The following is a 23,167-nucleotide window of genomic DNA, read 5'->3' as shown; positions in this document are numbered from 1 at the left end:
AAGTTTTCCGCTTCTAAAGAGAGCATTGAAACTCTTCTTCCAAGTGTTGTCCTTTAGCTTTCGTCCAATTAAAGTTTCTTAATAGTATTCAACCATAAGTTTGTAACGTGAACTAACCTTTAGATGTTATGTCCATTATGATAATCGTTCTCATAAAGCGAGTAATTTGTTCCTTATATGAATTAATTAACCGCTATTTTTTCACATTCTAGTTTTATTGATTCTAATATATGATTTGTTGTTTTTCATTTGGGACAATAATGTTCAACTAACACAACCCAGGAACTGGAATTTGTTTAATACGGCAAGATAAAAAAACATGCGCTCTTCTTATATGTTAATATTGCACTAATGTTTAACAATTATAGTTATCCAACAAATTTCAAACAATATTTTTTAAAGGAAACGCACAAACATAACCTACGCCACACATTCATTTCACAGCATATTTTAGAGCACTGACCTCCACGAGGTGAAGTCGCTCGAATTTACGGTTCTCAAGTTAGTTATATACAGAATGATGTAGACTTCCGATTACAAGAGTCATTCGTAGTTCTAATCAGGTTCTTACACATATAAATGTTATTTTCACGTGGAATTGCTGATAATTATACTTCTGAGCTTAACAATGTAAAATAAATTTGCTGTGAAACCGTATTACCCTTCGTTATTTATAATAAATTGCATTCATACAGTCAGTAAAGCTTTATTTTCCTACGCTAAAGACCACAACCAATTATTTAATATTATTCTCGGTACTGACACACAAATATACACAAGAATCACAACTGTTTGTTTGTTTTTGAATTTCGCACAAAGCTACACGAACGCTATCTGCGTTAGCCGCCCCTAATTTAACAGTGTAAGATTAGAGCAAAGGCAGCTAGTTATCATAACCCACCGCTAACTCTTGGGTTACTCTTTTACAAACGAATAGTAAGATTGATCGTCACATTTTAACGCCTAAACAGTTGAAAGGGAGAGAATGTTTGGTGTTATGGGGATTCGAACCCGCGACTCTCGGATTACGATTCGAGCGCCTTAGCCACCTGGCCATGCCGGGCTCTAAAGTAGAAAGATCAAGCTATTAATGAAGGCTGTTACCCATCAACCCGACAGATCAGCGCTATGTTTGAGGACTCACGACACTAAATATAGGAGTTCGGGCCCTACAGTAACCACAACAAAGATAATTGATTGTGAGCTTTACTCTTTAACGATGAAATGAAAGCTGGTCGAAATTCGAGATGAAGAATAAGTTATTCGAAAACGGATTTAAGATAAAGGTAAAGAAGTAAATTGAAAGATAACAAAAGATAAAAATAAAACACGATAACACTGATAAAATAAAACACGATAACACTGATAAAACTGAAACACGATAACACTGATAAAACTGAAACACGATAACACTGATAAAACTGATTACACGATAACACTGATAAAACTGAAACACGATAACACTGATAAAACTGAAACACGATAACACTGATAAAATTGAAACACGATAACACTGATAAAATAAAACACGATAACACTGATAAAACTGAAACACGATAACACTGATAAAACTGAAACACGATAACACTGATAAAATAAAACACGATAACACTGATAAAACTGAAACACGATAACACTGATAAAACTGAAACACGATAATACTGATAAAATAAAACACGATAACACTGATTAAACTGAAACACGATAACACTGATAAAACTGAAACACGATAACACTGATAAAACTGAAACACGATAACACTGATAAAACTGATTACACGATAACACTGATAAAACTGAAACACGATAACACTGATAAAACTGAAACACGATAACACTGATAAAATAAAACACGATAACACTGATAAAACTGACACACGATAACACTGATAAAACTGAAACACGATAACACTGATAAAACTGAAACACGTTAACACTGATAAAACTGAAACACGATAACACTGATTAAACTGATTACACGAAAATTGTGGATAGAAAGGAAATGATAAAAAATATAAAAATTACCCAGGCTTTAGGTAAGAAGAGAGAATATAAAAAGTAGAAATTTCCAGCAAACAGAAATAAGTCTGTTCGAGAAAATTAAAATCAAGATACAACTGTAGAAATCGAAAATGGTGTCCCCCTAGTGACACAGCTGAATGTCTGAGGCAGGGATTCTTTACCTTGTTGAATGTACTGAACCCCGGAAGTTTCGTACTTGCATTCACTGAACCCTTCGAAATTGGAAAAATAAAATATGATTTTTTCAAATTCAAAACAAGTAGATATTTTATTCGTGCACAAAATGAACCATGCATCAATTGCACATAATATCACTGTGTTCAAAGAACAAAACCAACAAAACATGAATTTCACTCAAAAACTAAAACATAACTCAATGAATATTTACTGCAAATCAATGTGACTTTTACTGTTGCCTTTCAGAGACAAGTTCAGAAATGCGAGACTTCACCTTGGCAAGTGCCACTCTCATATCATTTTCGCAACAAAGTCTGTTCCTTTTCTTCGTTTTTATGTTTACCATCCTCGAAAAGGATTTTCTCGTAAAGATACGTTGTAACAAACGGTATGAGTATCTTAAGGGCTTTCTTAGCAATAAGAGGGTACGCTACGATTTGGTGACACCAAAACGCTGAGAGCGTTGTTGTTCTGAAAAGTTGCTGTTGAACCTGGCTCTGCTGAAGTTCAATGATTTCGTCGAGGTATTCATCATTTACATCTGCGGTCGCAACACTAAACGTGAACGACTGTCTCACCCACGCTGGATATGACTCTCTGGTGGGGAAGTATCCGTCGAGAGACTTTGCGAGCTCATCTAAGTGCATGGCAATTGCTTGCTTCAGTTCTCCGGGTACAGAAATGTATCCGATTTCAGACATATCTTCGATCTTACTTACACAGTCGTTCAGCAGGGGAAAGTTTGCGAAGTTATCATTCTCTGTTCGTCGTTTCCATAGCGGTAGTTTTTTTTTGAAAAGCCTTCAGGTTTTCTTCCGCTTCGATGATGTTGACTCCACCGCCCTGCATCTGTTGATTGAAAGCATTGAAGATATCGGACATGTACACCAAAATGAGAATGAACTCAGATTTTTCGAAGCTATCTGCATGACAATGTTGGTGCCCTCGCAAAAACAGGGCTAATTCCACACGCATGGCAAAAACACGAATCAGCACCTTTCCCCGGGATAACCACCGAACTTTAGAATAGTACAGAAGTACCTCGAATTCAGAGCCCATTTCATTACACAGCTCTTTGAAGATGCGGTGCTTTAGGGCACTATTTCGCACAAAGTTCACACATTCAACTACAATTGTTAATACTTCTGCCAGTTTTGAAGACAAGGTTTTTGTTGCCAATGCATGCCTGTGCAGATCACAGTGCGTTACAATGATGTGTGGTGCATCGGCTTTCACCAGAACACCAAAACCAGAGTTTCCTCCCAGCATGATTGGATCTCCGTCCGAACAAACTGCAGAAACCATATCCCACGAGAAATCGTTGTCTCTGAAGAAGTCATCCACAAGTTTCTTCACGTCGGCTGCCTTAGTTGTTGTTGTAAAAGGCTTAAAATATAAAAAAAAACTCTTTTATCTCGTCGTTCTTCACATAGCGCACGAATACAACAAGCTAGCTTAAATTGGAAACGTCAGTGGTCTCGTCGAGTTGAAGGCTGAATCTTGTTGGGCTTGTAATCAGATCTGCAACTACTTGAGCCAAGATGTCATCGCTCATGTTATCTGTTCTGCTGCTGATGGTGTCATTTCAAAGAGGAATTTGGGATAACTTATTTTCAGCAGCTTTTCTCAGCATCACCAATGGTGTGTGGTTTGACCTGCTTTGCGATCAAGTACGCAACTTCGTACGATGCTGTGAGGATCGGTTTGTCGATGGGTACAAAGCCGAGAACAGACAAAGTAGCCTTTTCATCGAACCTGGCTCTCTTTACCTTGAATTCAGCAAGCGTTGTGTTCTTGTATTTCCCATCTCCATGCAGCTTTAGGGAGTGTTCTCTTAGCTTTGCCGGTGCTAGACTAGAATTGCTCAACTTGGCATTGCAAATCATGCATTGAGGACGTTGCCTCCCATCATGTTCCGTTATACACGTGAATCCATATTGTACGTATTCCGACCACTTTCTGTTTTTGCTCGACATAGTTAGTATGAAGGGATTGAAAGATTAGGAAAAAATCACAAATGACGCACGATTACTACAGTCACAAGTCGACTGCTAAGCGCACGAAGTTCCCTGCAGTACAGATATTAAGGCCAAGTGATGTGACGTGATCAGCCGCAGCCAATGATGGCCAAGTGGAGCATGACGTCACAAATCGTACGAGTGGGGTGAACGGAACGGACACACACACACACGCTAGCCGTCCCTTATTTAGCAGTGTAAAACTAGAGGGATAGCAGCTAATTATCACTACCCATCGCCAAGGCTTGGGCTACTCTTTTACCAATTAGTAGGGAGATTGATCGTCACATTATAACGCCCCTACGGCAGAAAATGCGAGCATGTTTGGTGCGTCTAGGATTCGAACCCGCGACCCTCAGATTACGAGTCAAACGCCTTAACTCACCTCGCTATGCCAGGCCGTATGATGTAAAAATAATTTGGATAAAACCTCATAGATTATTAACCAAATTATTTTGTTGTCTAAATTATTACATCATACCTGTTTTTTGTTACTCATATCTAACCGAATATTACATTTTATCAGTGAAACTTATAGATTCAAATATTTTTGCATAAAAACTTAAGACTGGTGGTTAGGTTTTTAATGTCATAAAAGATAAGCGCGTCTTACGTTATAATTTCTTTTGCAGCTAGTGAAGATTCATAAATTCTCATCATGGTTCTGCCTGAGAATCCTCCATCGCTGTTTACATTAACCAACTCGAAAGACGCGTGAGTTATAAGAAGTTTGCTTTGAACTTTGTAACTCTTTTTTTTTCAGAAGTGTTTATTTACTGTTGATTGTGTTTTTTTACAGTCTGTTTCTACGCAAAACTTTGCTCCGTTTTCCATTTTGAAGACGAAATTTGTTTGCTATTTAAATGATTTTTTGAAAATTTAGTAATTGTTTTATTATCTTAACAATCATGTCTTGTTTTTGTTTTTTTGTTGGTAAAAGAGTCACCCAAGAGTTGGCGGTGGGTAATGATGACTAGCTGCCTTCCCTGTAGACTTACACTGCTAAACTAGGGACGGCTAATGCAGGTAGCTCTCGTGTAGCTTTGTCTGAAATTCAATACCAAGAAACAAAAAAATTTTACCAACGAATAGTGAGATTAGTCAACACCGTATAACACTCCATCTTTTGAAACGGTGAGCATGTTCGGTAAGGGGAACTACGATTAGTGTGGTATCGAAATAACAATGTCTGTAGAAGCTCTAAGTAGCGCATTGTTTCTCTGGTACAGGGATGTCTATTAGTTCCAGCTCGAAAGCTTTAGAAGTAATTAACTTTTTTTCTCGTTAATTACAAAAAATAGGAACATCAATCAATTTAGAAAGGAAAAACAAATGTTAAAACGAATTAAAATAAGTAAAATAAATAGTAAAGGACAAATTTAAGTGTAATGCAGGATGTGCAAAGTAAAATATTTATAATGGTCAAAGAATACAGAAAGAAAATGTAAATATAGCTGATGAGGTGGAAACCGCTTATAAAAACAATATCTAAATTATTGTGTTTTTTATAGTAGATTGTTAGAAAATCGATTATTTTAAAGTATTTCGCTTAAAGTGTGAACACTGTATAAAAGTGGTTTGGATATAAATAATTGTTCCTGAAACTTTCGTGTCATATTTCTTTCATATGCCTTTATTCAAGTATATGTGATGTACTGAATAAATATTCAGTAGATAACAGCCTGAAGTGTGTTCAATTATTAGATTGTCTTTTATTCGTTTATCATTTCTCTCAAAATAATAATGTATTACAAAGCTTAAAATATAATTTTTTACAGCATTCAGAAATTCTTTACCATGACTGTTAGAAAATTGTTTGGCATTTATTTTGTGCGCTGATAATAATGGAAATTTTTTTTATCAAGTCTTATAAATACTGTGTACAGTTATTTACAACAATGAAGTACATTTTTTTTTCATAATTTTACTTTATTTCTTGGATGTACACTGTTAGCAACTGTACAGTTTTTACTGAAATAATTTAAATACGTGCTCATCATATTGGTAATTTAAGAGAATATTGAAACCTGGTTATGTTTTCAAAAGATGATCACATAGGTAAAAAAATAGATACTTAGACCCCAAGAAAACAAACAATAGAAGTTTGTCCAGCCAACAAAGAATTAATATATTGCATAATCAAATTTGGTAACCTTGCTGTAAAGGAAACAGAAAAGCAGGAATCATTCATTGTATTATTTACAGTATCTCAAAAAAAATTAAAGAAAAAAAAATGTTAGAACTGGGTTATTAAATCAGTGTTAACCAGACATTATACAGTAAGATATAAATTTAATATTTCTGTATTTTTGTTTCTATATATACTTTTCTTATCGTAAAGTCACATCGCGCTATCTGCTGTGTCCACCGAGGGGAATCGAACACCCTGATTTTAGCGTTGTAAATCCGTAGACTTACCGCTATACCAGCGGGTAACATTTCTATATATTTAATGTAGTATTGTTTCAATACTTAATAAAACAGTAAATATTTTAATATAGAAGTTGTAGCTGACGAAAATTGCGTTTCCGGTATGTTTCCAGGAGATGTCATTAAAGCCTTTTATAAAACTATTTTACATAACGAAGTGTAATTAAGAGTTTTCATTTCTAATCTTCTGACCTCAAGAGGAATGTTTTTATTTGGCGTTAATATAAGAATGTTAATATAAACAGGATTGAGCAGCTCGAGTGATACTACACATAGACAACAAATGATCGTTTTAGATTCCATTCTGAGACCTTCTTCTTGTCTATTGACACCCGTTTCGTATTTCCATCTACTGTACCAACTTCGTCTATTGTATAAAAAAAACATTCTTCTGGTGCACATGTGATTCAACTTGAAAATAATAATCAATTGTTCATGACAGAACACAGAGGTTGAAATATGAAATGTAATTTAAATTCGAAGTGAGTTAACTACATAATGACGCTCTCTCTCACGTTTCTGTATTTAGTAATATGTTAGAAATTTTCATAATACGGTACAATGATTTTCCTACACCAAATTACCTTTCCCAACTCTCTGTTAATCTTTCCATTTTGTGTTGACAAACTTAGTTTTGTACTCAATAACACTGATTGTTTGTTTGTTTTGAATTTTCGCACAAGGCTAAACAAGGGCTATCTGTGCTAGCCATCCCTAATTTATCAGTGTAAGACTAGAGGGAAAGCAGCTAGTCATCACTACCAACAGCCAACTCTTGGAATATTCTTTTATCAAGGAATAGTGGGATTGACCATCACATTACAGCGCCCTAACGGTTGAAAGGGCGAGAATGCTTGATGTTACCGGGATTCGAACTCACGACCCTCAGATTACAAGTCAAGCGCCCTAACCACCTGGCCATGCCAGGCTGAACACTGATTGAAACAATTATTGCACAAAAGCTTTTATAAGATGAAACACATATCACTTACATCACTGTATGAGTATTTTTCTAGTCTAATAAGCAAAGTCACAAAACATAGTTCCCAATCCAAAGTAAGAACATAACTTTAGGCGCGGATAGGAAGAGCCAAATGTCCGAGATGTAGTGTTCCGCATCTTGTTTTGTTGAGACAGTATATCTATGACAACCAATCCCAATACTCGGTAAAAAGTGACCAACAAGGCGATGATGGTGAGAAAATCTAAAATAAAAGACGAGTATGTCTCCATCTTGGGCTCTCTGACCTGACTATGACGCTCATTGGTGCCATTCGGGTTTCAAATGTAAATTTCCTAAGTAATGTAAAAAAAATCCTTACAATATATGTTACCAATCATTTAAGAAATCTTATCTCACCTACACATGGATATACCTTTTATGTTTACGTACTGCATGATTTGGTAAAACATAACAAAAACATAGAAACATATGAGACAAGATTTGGATCGCAGACTACAATGGTTTTAAAAACTAAAGAATCTACTGAATTCCCAGACTTCACAACAAGCCCAAAATGATCAAAATGCATAAGTTTTAGTTCTTTTAGCAACTTTGTAGAAGGTATTAGATGTCGCTAACACTGTGCACAGCGACACGAGAAGAAACTGCACGTGGAAAGTACTAGAAGTATCAAAGATGAATGGAATATAAATTTCGAAACAGCAAGTCTCTAGAAACGTAGCACATTCAACCATCTTCTTTTAAAATCGGCAACCAGACCAGTCAGAGAGACTTAAAGTGGTAAAATTCAATTTTAATGTATTTTTACCGTTTACATCTTTAATTAAATGAAAATAATTTTTGGTAGTTTCGAACAGAAAAGCAACTTGTGAATAAATGGGTTAACTGGAGGGAAACCCTAAATTTCAGGCTTAATTTAAAGCTGTTAAAAAAATAGGAAGAGCATAATAATTTAAAGAACCGCCTATATGGCTACTATTACCAAAATAACGGGACTGGCTGCCTCTTGTAAAAACCGGCCCAGCATGGCCAAGTGTGTTAAGGCGTTCGACTCGTAATCCGAGGGTAGCGGGTTCGAATCCCAGTCACATCAAACATGCACGCCCTTTCAGCCGTGGTGGCGTTATAATATGACAGTCAATTCCACTATCCGTTGGTAAAAGAGTACACTAAGAGTTGGCGGTGGGTGGTGATAACTAGCTGCCTTCCTTCTAGTCTTACACTGCTAAATTAGGGACGGCTAGCGCAGATAGCCCTCGAGTAGCTCTGCGCGAAATTTAAAACAAATAAAGAAAACTCTTGTAAAACGTACCAACATCTGAAAGTGCGCAACATATTCCAACGGCATATTTTGGCTCGAACCTTGGACTTTCTGAACTGAAACTTGGCGCGGTAATCAAAACCTGCATTTTATGTCTACATAGACTAAACGTGCTGCAGCTGCATTTAACAATATGTCTACATAGTCAAACATTACAGGAAAAGTCGTGCTGATTCATTTTAAATGTCTTTAGATATTGGCTTTATGTTTACATGTGTCAAATAATATATAAATCTAAACACATTTTTAATGTCTTAAATGAATGTTAAAATATATACAGTTTCCTGTCTTTATTTCAGTAAAAGTAAACATTCAGTTATTTTTAAAATTATTAAGTTACACTGTGCAACAAATTTCAGGTTCAAAAAAAGTACAAGTTAAGTAAGACTTGTTTCTGGGTCAAAAATATGTCCTGATTCTGAATCTGACCTTTATTCCTCCAGATTAGGCACCGTTTTCCTGTACCATGAACCATATGTTTTATAATATACTGCAAAATATCGCGTATTGAACACAACATTGCAAATACTGAAAGTTACAAAAAACAAAACAAAAATTTAGTTGGTATAACAAAACATTTATTGGTTATGAATTAAAAACACACACCTGTCAGTTTAAACAACTTTTGTTCTTCTAAGCCTCTTGTGTGGAGTGTGATCTTCTTTTTTTATACCCCAGCAGTAGTCTGCCAACATGCCAGGGTTCCATTTTCCTTTAAATCGTCGCTCCATCACTGAAATATCCTGATGGAATCTCTCGCCATGTTCATCACTCACATCACCAAGATTTTCCGCAAAAAAATCCAAATGAGAGTGGAGCACATGAAACTTTTAGAGACATGTTACATCCAATATCATGATAATGACTCAGCAGATCATTCACAACTTGCACATAGTCTTCTGAATGATGGTTCCCCAGGAAGTTATCACAAACTTTCTTGAATGACTCAAAGACAAGCTTCTCTTTTCTCTTGAGATGTGTGATGAAGGTTTCATCAAGTACAATTTTTCGAATTTAAGGACCTATGAATATACCTTCTTTAATTTTAGCTTGATTCAGGGAAGGGAACTTCTCTGCAAGATATGCAAATGTGGAGGATTCCTTTTCCAAGACTTTCACAAATTGCTTAAACAAACCAAGTTTAATATGCAAAGGTGGCAAAAGAATTCTATCACTTTTCACAAGTGGTTTGTGCATGATGTTGTGTTTTCCTTGCTCAATTTCATCTCGGATCGGCCAATCCTTGCGTACATAATGTTCAGTTCTTGCTCTGGAGTTCCATAAGCACAGGAAGCAGCAAAATTTAGTATAGCCAAGCTGAAGGCCAGTAAGCATGGCCACAACCTTGAAATCTGCACAAATATGCCAGTTATGGTCACCATACTGTATGCTTGTTAGAATTGCTTTCAGATTTTCATATGATTCTTTCATGGTTGTGTTATAAGCTATGGGAACAGAAGGCAGAGTGTTACCATTGTGTAGCAGAACAGCTTTGATGCTGTCCTTGGATGCATCTATGCAAAGTCGCCAGTTGGTGTTATCATATGGTACTTTTAGTTGCTCAAAAAGTTCAGTGATGTCATAACAAAAGCATAAGTCATCTTTCATGGTGAATAATGCAAGCAGATCCTCTGTACGTTTCCTGTACAGTGTTATCTTCACTCCTTTCTCAAGAAGATTACGTTCTTGAAGCCTTGATGCCAGAAACTCATTTTTGTCTTTGGTTAAATAGAGATCCCTGCACAAGTCATTTAGAGCCTCTTGAGAAAATGGTATTGGTTTATTCTCGCTTTCTGGATGATTGGGCTCCACATATTCACCACTGGAATGTTCATCTGCACTGCTCGAACTCTGCATTTCTTGATCTGGAGGTTTGGGCACAGGTAAATTTTCTGAGTGCTCTACTGGGCGCATTGCTGATTGCAAATTTGGGTAAACAATGTGTTTCTTTTTCTTTGCTGTAGTACAGCCTGTAAAGTCTTGCTGACAGAAATAGCAATCATTAGAGTGATCTTTCTGCTCACGCCAAATCATTGGCACACCAAATTTCATGTGAACATTTTTTCCTGTATACCAGGCACTCAATGTCTTCACACATGTAAGGCAACACACATGAGGAGCCCATGACTTGTCCTGGTCTCCTAAGTCACAAACGAAATACGCCTTGTACATTTTCTTGATATGGCGTGTAATACTGCACTTTTCTTTAGCAAAAGTTAATTCCCCACATATGTATCAGAATCTGTTTGGATCATTTTTGCACTGTCTTGCACTCATTGTTGAAAACAAATAAGATCTGAAAGAAAAAAAATAAATAACAATAAACACAAGCTTTGACGTATAAAGTATTAAGTGATAAACTCGATTAAATATAAGCACACAATAATAAACCAGAAAATATGATTTTAAACTGTACTGTGCTATTTATCATATCACATTGTAGGTGTTTCTAAGATTGGTCTCTAGCCCTGGATTGAAAACCATTTTACAATGCGGTAGAGAATTTTATTTAATAATAATGACAAAAATGGTATACAGTAACAATTCTGCAAAACCCATGCCTAATTCAACAAAAAGAAGGCCAGAAATGGATTTCCCATGTCATTTTGCATATAAAAATGGCCACAGATCTCTTGTACGTTTTTGAGTGTTGCACAGTGTTATTATACATGTTGAAAATGGCAACTAAAATAAATCCTGCCAATTGCTCCAAGGTGTCAACTACTTATTGAATTATGGTAATAAATATATAACCTTTTGTGTAAAATATAAAAAGTATAATAAAAGTAACATTTTATTTTTCAGAATTTTTAGAGCATTTTCGGAGTACTTGAACATTTTGAGCAACGAATATGAAAATAACCATCTCTACCTTCTAGATAATAATAGCAAATTTTTATTACAACCAATTCTTTGCCATTTTGGTTTCTCCAGGGCTAGGAGTGCGTGAACTGTTTGACAAGAACGTTTCGCTCTTTAAGATTCTGGAGAAGAAAAATAGTTGTCACATCTAACAGTTTCAGCAGTTGTATTTTTCTTCTTCTTTTCTTAACACAAGAAGCATTTTAAAAAAATAAATATTTATTTAATCAAATTCATTTATCTAATAGGTAAAAGATGATCTGTGTCTATAATTGTTTATTCTTAACCTAAGACATTTATATAGTTGTTTTATGCCTTGGAATGTAAATAGATGTCTGTTTGATTTTATCCTTGGTTTTAAACCTACACACAGAGATGTGCATTGTCTTTTCAAAAGTATCTCGACACCTTTAGAACATGAAGTACCCGAACATTCATAGAACACATAGCGTACATCACACAGAATGTTTTGTAAGAGAAATAAGTGAGTACAAAAAATGGAACTAAAAACAACATTTTCAGATGTGTTTAAACAAGCTATTTTATTTGCATTTAAAAATTTCGCGCAAATCTGTAAGAAGATTATTTACTCTAGCCATTCCTAATTTAGCAGCGATAGACTAAACGAAAGGTAGCAAATAAATAGCACTTATCGTCAGCTCTTTTATCAACGAATAGAGGGATTGGCCGTTGTATAATAACGTCTTCACGGCTGAAATGGTGAATATATTAGGTAAAAGAAATTGAACTCGCGATCCTCAGGTTGTGAGTCGAAAGCCCAGGTTGTATGTCAAAAGCTTTGGATCACGTGAGTCTGAGATAGAGTAAGGCCTATAGTCTGCTGTAAGTGTGAAAAATCTGTATATGAAGTCATAACAATGTTGCATGGTTACTCCTGATTCAACATGGTTGACAGCATTCAAAGATTTAAAAACCTGGTATCTAACAAAAAGCTTAACTGGACCAAAATCTTGAGAAGTTTCAGCTTTTAGGATTCTTGAGTATTACTAAAAATAACTTTAAAAAATTACAGTCCCTTTTCTTTATCTCTTTTACATTTGTATGAAGGAACGCCATCTTTTTGAAGTTTGTGCAGTGTGTTTGTGAAATCTGCTGAAACTCAAATCTTAACGATTGGCTTGAGTTTGTTTGTCTGAATGTTAGCGTTATCTGTCCGCCGTGGGGATCGAACTTAAAACTCTAGCAATCATAAGCCCTCAAACTTACCGCTGAGTCCCCGCAGATCGTTTCGTGGACGAATGACAGTTGCTTCAACAATTATGTAATTATGACTTGGTACGGTTCCGGAAAAATGTACATGAACCATTCGATTCTGAATGTTTTGTTCCAATCGGAAAGAGCTCGTTACATTTGTATGTATTTTCAGTATACATACATCAGTCATCTATATATTACATGTAGGTATATAACATTAGAAATCACATAGTAAGAGAGAATATGTAGCATTTGGTGAAATGAATTTTTAATCCTCGATTTTCGATGCTTTTTATTTCAATTAGTCAGCTATAGAAAGAAAGAACATTGTTTATGCGATTTTCGCAATCACAGAGATAATTTCCTTTCCACTTTCAATTAAAGCAGTTCATTTCTTGGTCTGAAAAAGTCAGAAATCATTGTGAATTACCTGTCTTTGTATCAATTTAATTCTACGCGCTGTTTGCTTAAGCCTTAACTTAATATTAATTTCATGTTCAATCAGTTTTATTCTGATTTCCTCTTCCACTATTGGACCCATGTAATACAACTGTTCGTGAAGCATGAACGAAACGCTCTTTAGCTGTGTTCAACAAACCTCTTTCATTGTTTTTACTCTTTTGACTTAACATTCCGTAAGGTAAAATCTTCGAATCTCTTATCTCTTCTTATGCGAGTGTGCATTACATGTGTGTCATTATCACTTTCAACCAGAAATACCATAATGTAAACAGCACAGTGGTCGATCGCCAAATTTTAGTGTTATAAGCTCTCGAGCTTGCCAATGAGCCACAGAAGACAATGAGGTGACTAATTCTACACTATTTGTGATTGCCAACTATATGTTAATAGCATCGGCATAGAACTCTTGTATGGTTTGGATGCGTGTGTGTTTTCTTATAGCAAAGCCACAACGGGCTATCTGCGGGAGCCCACCGAAGGGAATAGAACCCCTGATTTTAGCGTTGTAAATTCGTAGACATATTGTTGTTCTAGAGGGGGGCTGTATGGTTTGGAATTATGCATCTGGTCAAGCTTTGGTAGTAGCTGAATACACAAAATATTTTGTATTATTTTATACTTTTACACAACTAATCGTGCTTAAAAATTAATTCGTAATTTTTCTCTCGCCACTAAATAGCTTAGTTCATGTTACTTACGTTAATACGAACTCATAACATGCTTGGTTTAAAACAGTTACTCGATCCACTGCAATTGTGATTAGATTTTTGTTTAAACGGCTCTCTGAAAAAAAATGAATGATTCTCCTTGGCTAAACGTTACAGTGATTAATTGAACAAATTGAAACACACGGAATATTTATGCATATCTATAACATATATATAGTTTTATATGAAAGTTTTGTTCATTAATGTCTAATACGTAAATATAGGCTTATTCTTTTAATCTTGATACACTATAGACAATTACTAATTAATAAATAAATGTTACATTTATTGTTTGTTTTTATCTGTTGTTAACCACAAAACTACGCAATGAGCTATCTGTGCTCTGTTAACCGCGAGTGTAAACATCTGATTTTTAGCTTTATAACTCCTAAGACTCTGAGTCATGACGAATCAATGTCGGTTTAATCGCTTAATACTCTGTAAATAAATCCTAAGCATTAATTGTTTTTCTTTATTAATAAGTTCTAAGACTTATCGTAGGTTCTACGTGTACCATAGTGGTTATTTGTATTTGCTCAAAAGTGTAAGAATCAATAATATATGAGTGTACATAAACACTTGTGTATCGTCAATATTGTTGTGCAGGATGAAGTTTCTAGAAGCTCTCCCCACACCTAGAAATTTAAACTACCCACATCAAGAGATACTCTATATTACTGGTTTTTCTATAGTTGGTATACTGTAAACCTCGGAAGCTGTAACTGTGATTAACTTTTGTTAATTGCGAACTTCATATATTTCATCAAGAACGTTTATAAATTTCGAACACACAAATCATTTAACTTCAGCGGATTCATATCGGACATTAGCGATGGAAATCTCGACCTGTAATCGGCGTGTGACCAGCGCAGACCACAGAGCTAGCTAGCTCCCTATTAGATGAATTGCATTTACATCATCTCAAAATTAATTCGCTCATCGTGAACCCTCGATAAGTCATCAAGGAAATTCCACTAGAAAGAAGACTCGATATTGTTTGTAAGTTTGTAATACTTATGTACATAGATTATTATTTGTAAAAAGCATTATTGTAAATTATATTATTGTTTGTATATTAAAACATATTTATATCAAAACAGAAAAAAATGTGCGTGTCAGTCTTGTTAGCAAGTATCATAAACTGGATACACAACAACATTTATTTAACTTCTAAATTTAAGTCGTCATTTAATTTAGTTTCAGGCTATTTGAAATTGTGATACGCAAGAGGTGGTATGGTACTATGATTTTTTTTACTGTGAACAGATTTATACAAAGAATTGGTGCGACGGGGATTCGAATCCGCGACCATCAGATAACGAGCCAAGTACCCAAACCACCTTAGGGCTAACTGAAACTAGCCATACCAAGACCAGCACTATAATGAGAGATTTTGACTGGAAATTTATAAAATTCAAATTTTTTTAAATTTGTGTCTCTTCTCTGATTAATCATATATATATGTTTCGAAATATAAATGAATTATACTTATAGTATCATCCGTTGCAATTATAAGGTTGTCCAGAAATAAATATCAAAATTCTCACGATGACATTTTGAAGCTAAATATTGAGTAACGTATCGTTGGTTGGTTGGTTTAATCCAACGTTTGTCGCTTGCAAGGTGTCATTTACAAAAGTGTGTTGAAGTAAATAATGTTTACTTTGATTAAAGCGTGCTTTACAACACTGGTTTATACGTTTCCAAACTTCACAGTTCAAAAACAACATTTATTTCTGGACAAGCTAATATACATGTTCGTAATTTTATGTGTTACTAAAATATGAATGACTGTCATGATTTACAGAAGTTACTTTGCAACATTTTAAACGTTTACTTTGTATTTCTTTTTGTAAAGCAAAATGAGACGTTACAAAATTTTATTTTTTAAATACCTTTTCTATTTTCGATATATGAGGCTGCAAGGAAACAATTAGAACTGATAGGCAAAGCAAAGTTTTTAGATACTATTTTAAAACCTTAATTTACGTTTTATTTTTTGAATTTTCACAAAAAGCTCTGAATTCTTTCTTTAAAATTCCATATCTTTACAAAGTAAACTTACGATTGGTTAACTTGAATTACTAGCTTTCTTAGTTACGTATTGTTATTTTTTTTATACCTAAGAGGAAATGGTTTGTTTGTTTGTTTACGGATATTCTGGAAAGTTACTTAAGGAATATATTCATAGATATAGAAAAGATAACTAGCTCGTTAATCAACAAACACACGATCCGTTCGTGTGTTCTTCAAGCGTTAGATGACCAAATAAAAGATTTGAGTATTTGTTTGTGTTTTTTGGAATCAATAACCACATGTGTTAAATGTGTATACATGTACTCTTTATGAAAGATATGATATCATGTGTTTTCGTAGTAATTTAATAAATATTTGTATTCGATAAAACGTTTTTATGTATAGCCCTTCAGTGGCCCAGCGGCATGTCTGGGAATTATAAACGCAAGAAACCGGTTTTCCATACTCTTGGTGGGCAGAGAACAGATAGCCCATTGTGTCACTACATGCTTAATTACAAACAAACAAATTATTTGTATATAGTAATGAAAATAAATTTGTAGACACCGATGAAAAGTGCTGTATTGCAGGTGAAAGGTTCATTTAAATATAAGCTAATTATGTCTAACTTACCATAAAGGCAGCATATAAACATTATTCATTAGTATTTAGTGTGCAGGCCCTTTCCTTTCTTGAGAATAGGACATCTGCTCAGTATACTGCTATAGAATCTATTGAAGAAATGTTCCTTCCATCACCTTGTACCACGTGACAAAGTTCCACGTGTTCGTTGATTTCCACTCATCCACTTACGTCCAATTTTTCAATTTATCCTTGTTTCCTCCCAAGTCATTATTCTACTGAACTGCAACTCCATTGGCCAATTAAACTCGTTCGTAATGGACTGCTATTTTTTTCAGAGTCTAGCTCAACATTTATTTGCGTTTTCTATAAATGTCTTCAAAACTGTTTTCATCATTTCATTTTTTATGCAAAATACAAAAGAAATACGAATTTCTGGTTTGTTTTTGGTACTAACGGTAACTAACACGGTTCCGGTTAAACTGTTAATTACCTGTTTAACATGAGTAAAATATGTTATACATAGCTGTTAGATTCTTAACATATAAACATACATCATATGATACGTCACAAACGCTACTAAGAAAACACATTAGGGCAAAGATATTTGTTCATACTATCTTAGATGAAAACATCTTGATCTAGTTTTAAAATCCCAAGCTGTGCTGTTTGGTCTACGAGTTTTGAAATCAAATTTTTATAATAGTAATTAGTCGCTTTCCAGTACTGCTTTAACCGTGCGCCCCCAGTGGCACAGCGGTAAGTCTGCGGACTTATAACTCTAGAAATCAGGTTTAGATAGTTTGGGTGGGCACGGCACCGATAGCCCATTCTGTGCTTAACTACAATCTACGTCCGTGCCATGTCTTATGAAATTTTTCAACTTAAGATAGAATTATTTGGAGAACTGACTTTTCACTAGTCATCATTAGTTTGATATATACAATAGTAAAGATTAACAAACTTAGAACCAGTGCTAAAGATTAGGAAGATGTCGCCGTTTCCTGTAAGAAAAAACAAATTACGGATTCTAAGGTATCACAGGACTTTAGGTTCATGTGACTTTTCTATTGTCGATCAATACGTTCAAGGACTTCCTTTTCTTCTGTTCCGCTTTTCGCGATAGCTGAGTTCGTGTGACAGTCATCTCGCGCTTATTATTTTATTCACGCGTTGTCTGATTCACACTGAGAGAACATAATAGTTCTAAATACACTTCACGATTTCTTCAAACTAAGATTTCAAGCTGAATACGCGTAAAGAAGTAGAGCCTTGCTTTAATCCTAACGTCAGGAAAATGTCTGGAAATCCGAAAGACATACATGATGACAGCCAGGCAATGGAGGGAGAGGTCTTTGTTGACGGTGAGTAAGCTTCCCTGGGAATACTTACGTAACCTGTACATGGCTACTAGACTGGCACGAAGCTTAACTGATTTCGGGTAGAGAATGAAAACTCATTTTCAAAATGATTTCTTCTTTTTTTTTAATCATTTGTTCCAAATCGATATTTGATAAAGTCAAAAATAGACTTACTATACACTGTCGCTTGGCAACTAAGTTGTAGGTTAGAAACGTATTCCTGAGAACAGGTTCGTCAGCTCACAAGTGAAAAGCTGCAACTTGTGATGGACAATATATATTGAAGGGTTAATTAGACAAAAACACATACGAAAAAGCTATTACTTTTGATAGATATAAAAGTAGTTAGGTGTGAGAAATGAAATGCATTAACAAAGATTAGAAAAGACAGAATCGTTAAATGATTGGCAGCGCTGGTTTTATTGTATTAAATGAATATTTTATCGACGATTTTATTATAGTATTTTAAAGGTTAAAGGTTATCTGTAAAGAATTCTGCAAATGCTATTGGGTCATGAATGGTGTATTGTGTATTTACAAGTTTTGGTGCGAACTTATAAAAGTAAATAATTGTGCCACTCACCTTATAAAGTTTATTGTAAATATATTGGCACCAGAAACCAGGGACAAAAATTTATTGCCCAACTACTTTTTAAAAAATGGAGGGGGGCTTGCTCACCCACTTTAAGAGCAAAAGAAATAACTTTTCACAAAACTTTTAACAATGTGTATTTTCAAATTTGCTGTAACTCTATATTGTTCCGATTTTTTTTTAATTTATTGACAAACTGTCTGTGCAGACTGCAAATTTATATATTTCTACAGCCTCAATAAAAAATCCTATAGAAACCTATAGAAATTAGTGCCAAAGTTTTGATTTAAGAAAATATTCGTTATAAAACAAATGTTAATAAAATAACTTCAGATGAAAAGCTAAAATTTCAATATGCTTGTCATAGTTTTATTTGCGAGAATATATGTGGGATATATCACATATGTTTTTTTCAAAAGCTGAGGTTATAACAGTTTTGTATGACACAGACAATGTGTAATCACTGAGAATAACTTATATTTTAAGAGGTAACACATATCGCGGACCTGGCATGGCCAGTTGATAAGGAACTCGACTCGTAATCCGAGAGTCTCGGGTTCGAATCCCCATCGCACCAAACATACTTGCTCTTTTAGCCGTAGGGACGTTATAATGTGTTGGTCATACCCACTATACCTTGGTAAAAGAGTAGTCTGTGAGTTGATGTGAGTGAAGATAACTAGCTGCCTTTCCTCTAGTCTTAAACTGCTAAATTAGGGACGGCTAGCGCAGATAGCTCTCGTGTAGCTCTGCCCGAAATTCAAAAACCAAACAAATATCTTATTCGAGTCAAAATATTTTTTCGTTTTGCTTTTACGTCTTTTTTATAGTCCTTCTAGCGCCCACTGTGTAAACAGTGTGATTTTATGAACTATATAAAGTCATGAATATTGAATTGTTAAGATATAAAATAATATGCTCATGAATATTTGATTATTTGAGTGTGAATTTCAAATGTGTTTCGAATTTGTAAAGTTGTCCTCCACAACCTGAAACATTGTTTAAAATGCAAACCCTCGTCAGATGTTGCTCTTAAATCCTGTTCATTAATTCGTTAAAGTAAATCACATCGTGATCCAAGTGAGTTGTATTTACAGCATTATATGTTGGATTTTCTCAACTGAACGCTACATTATAGAATACATAAGTTAAACGGTCGAGTCAGTGACCACCAGGGTGGTTAAAGTTGCAGCTGTTCCTAGTTTTGAACTACTGACCAAAAGGAGGCCAACCATTCAGCAGCGCTCATTATCACGATGTATTGTTTGCTTGTTTTAGAGCAAATTACATACTGTCTTGGTGGAGAATCGAACCCTGGATTTGAGCGTTGTAGGTATCTAAACTTACCACTGATTCACTGGATCCGAGTGCTTTCCTGAGCTATTTGAACGTAATAACGGGATTAACTGTAACTTTTATAATGTACCAACACCCAAAATTGCAGAGTGTGGTCAGTGATATGAGGACTTGAACCTTGGACTCTGCGATCGGAAGCCTAGCATACTGCTCAATTGGTCACTTCCAGCTTCGTCAAATAACGTTCAGATACAATTTCATGCATGTTTTGCTTTACTTTTTCAGATCTAATTATGTTCATTTATTAAATTTGCTATATATCTACTACGTGCAAAACTACATTAAGCCATTAAAAACAGTATTAGCAATCACAACACTTAGAGAAATACCCAACATCGTAAGTGATGAGTAGCCAACTCTTGGGCTACTCTTTTACCAACGAATAGTGGGATTGACCGTCACATTATACACCCCCACGGCTGGGAGGGCGAGCATATTTAGCGCGACGCGGGCGCGAACCCGCGACCCTCGGATGACGAGTCGCACGCCTTACGCGCTTGGCCATGCCAGGTCACGTTCTTGTCAATCTTTTCGTTACCAAACCAAATTTTTCCGAGTAACCGTCAGTGAAAGATATCGAGATGTTCCGGAACTTGCTGTGATCAAAGGAAATATCAGTCTTACAGGACTGGATCAAGCAGGAAAGATCCAGATAAAAATATAGACAGGTATCTAATAGATAATACCACAGTTAAAGTGAAACTTCTTTCTATTTTCTTTTACTGGGTTTGTTTTAGAAATGTTTGGTGTGGTAAGATCTACAGTTGAACTCCAGTTTTTCCAGTTTAAGATTGTTCGCTTCAAAAACAACAAGACGTAATACACTTGTATAATACCTAACATATGATCTAGTTCCCATTTACTACAGCGTCATTTTAAGGAAATATATTTTGTTTGTTTTGTTTTTGAATTTTGTGCAAAGCTACTCGAGGGCTATCTGCGCTAGCCCTCCCTAATTTAGCAGTGTAAGACTAGAAGGAAGGAAGATAGTTATCATCACCCACCGCTAATTCTCGAGCTACTCCTTTACCAATAAATAGTAAGATTAACCGTAACATTATAATGCCCCCACGGCTGAAAGGACGAGTATGTTTGGTTGGACGGGGATTCGAACCCGCAACCCTCAGATTACGAGTCGAACGCCTTAACCCACCTGGCCATGCGGAGCATCTCGTGAATGCATTTGTTTCTATTTCTTATTTTTTGTATCTTTAATTATTTAGAGGCGTTAAGTATGGTGTTGTATTAGATTCGCTGCTGAAACGAGTATATTAAGTAATAGACACTCATATGCAAAGTTCTTCAAATACAAACATTATAGTCGCTTTTATTACTTTGAAAATGTTTACATTGTTTTATTTGCTTTGTAAATCACAAGGGATTTTGTATTTGTATTCCTACAGCTGTCTAATGCAAATTTGTATTATGAGAAAGTTTGTTACTTAAAATAGTATAAACATGCAGAAACCCAAATCTTAGAAGCTTGTGAATTGAATTTGTATCTGTATAAAACTTACGCGTTATCACACTCGAAATGAAATGTAAAAAGGTTAAATCATCCCTTCAGATTCGGAAGTAGCAGTTATTGTTATATGTGTGTAATCTGTTCATATTCTAGGAGATCGGTAAAATATATGACTATTGCTATTCCTCTCTCTCTTGTACTAAAAAGGAGGAATCTGTAAATATGTAAGCCTGATGCTATTATCAAAGAATGTAGCATATATTTTATTGTGATGTTACGAATTCTTGTGACATTATATAATCTCTATTTAAACTAGCACCCTTTTCTTGTGATGTTAATTTCATCAGCAACTCGTATTATTACACCCCGCTAGTACAGCGGTAATTCTCCGGATTTACAACGCTAAAATCAGGGGTTCGATTCCCCTCGGTGGGTTCAGCAGATAGCATGATGTGGCTTTGCTCTAAGAAAACACACACATAAACTCGTATTGTTGTGGTGCTAATCTTACCAGCAACCTTATACGTTACCAATGGTATTCCATGAATCTGCTGTGAAGTATACAGTACGTCACTTTCCAGGAAGGCTAAGACAGATCCACGTTTCTACCTTCTTAGGTTATCTTCAGGCTAACAAAGAGAGAGTTTACAACTGATCGCTGCCGAGAACATATCTTAGGGACGAGAGTGTAAACGTTTTTGGGATTGTAAGTGACGTTGCAGTTAGAGGTTATGAGTGGAAACCAGATTAAAACAAAACAAAACAGCCTTCTCACTATATATTTAAAAGTGGCTGGTATGGATAGAGAAAGCACTAGTAGAGGAGCGAACAACCAGCCGTTTTCAAATGTATAATTTTCTCTACAAGTGGGTTTTTTTCGTCATCACGGATAACAACCTTCACACGTTTGTGAACATTACAAATCAAATAAACACAACATAACCATAAAAATACACCCAGATATTAAGTAGCGAAACAAATATAAACAAACGCAAAATTAAAGAAGCGCTACTTATAAAACAATTAAAACCAAAATTGAAACAATATAAAGAAACACCTTTATACTAATACTAATTAATAACCTAACATTTAGCTGAAACGCCACCTACAATCCCGTAAACGTTTACACTCTCGTCCCTAAGATATTCGCCTGGCAACAGTTAGTTGCAAACTCCCTTTGTTAATCTGAAGATAACCTAAGAAGGTCGAATCGTTGCTCTCTACTTTATTTTAATAAAGTTTTAATAACCATCAATCTTGAGATACATTTTTACTTCAAGTGGGTTTCTCGTCAGCACGTAAGGCAGATCCAGTTCTAGCACGTAAGCCGTATTTGGACTAATACAAAGCTGCGATTGGCCGAGAGAAATAAGAACTAGAAGTGTAAAGATATACAATATTTGTCTTCAGACAAAGGGTTTACAAAGACCTGCAACAGTTAAAGGTCAGCCTTGACTCAACGGTTTCTAAAATCTTATTTTTATTTTGAGTCTTTTTTTCTCATAATTATGTTTCTTACTCGTTCAGAAACTATTTACACCATCTGTTTATTTTTATCTTTTCTTTAATATTACGATGTAAAATTTATTTATTAGCATTTCTTTAAAAATGAACACAA

General features: G+C 35.1%; 1 protein-coding gene and 1 long non-coding RNA gene across 3 annotated transcripts in view; both read left to right on the top strand.

Annotated features, from left to right (window-relative positions):
• LOC143248886 (uncharacterized) overlaps positions 1 to 4,933 on the top strand; it is a 67,479-nt gene extending 62,546 nt beyond the window's left edge. The window contains exon 3 of the long non-coding RNA XR_013027247.1: positions 4,849 to 4,933. This is a non-coding gene — a long non-coding RNA (uncharacterized LOC143248886). The remainder of the gene's footprint in view (positions 1 to 4,848) is intronic.
• A 12,945-nt stretch (positions 4,934 to 17,878) lies between these two features.
• LOC143248883 (band 7 protein AGAP004871-like) overlaps positions 17,879 to 23,167 on the top strand; it is a 143,199-nt gene continuing 137,910 nt past the window's right edge. Inside the window, exon 1 of one of the 2 annotated variants that reach the window (XM_076497776.1) lies at positions 17,879 to 18,139. In XM_076497776.1, coding sequence (XP_076353891.1) covers positions 18,073 to 18,139 — 67 coding nt within the window. In that variant the 5' untranslated portion in view covers positions 17,879 to 18,072. The remainder of the gene's footprint in view (positions 18,140 to 23,167) is intronic. The other variant, XM_076497779.1, reaches the window with a different exon arrangement.

The sequence above is a fragment of the Tachypleus tridentatus genome, chromosome 4 (genome assembly GCF_004210375.1).
Source record: "Tachypleus tridentatus isolate NWPU-2018 chromosome 4, ASM421037v1, whole genome shotgun sequence".
NCBI lineage: Eukaryota > Metazoa > Arthropoda > Merostomata > Xiphosura > Limulidae > Tachypleus > Tachypleus tridentatus.
This window is presented reverse-complemented; position numbering and strand designations above follow the sequence as displayed.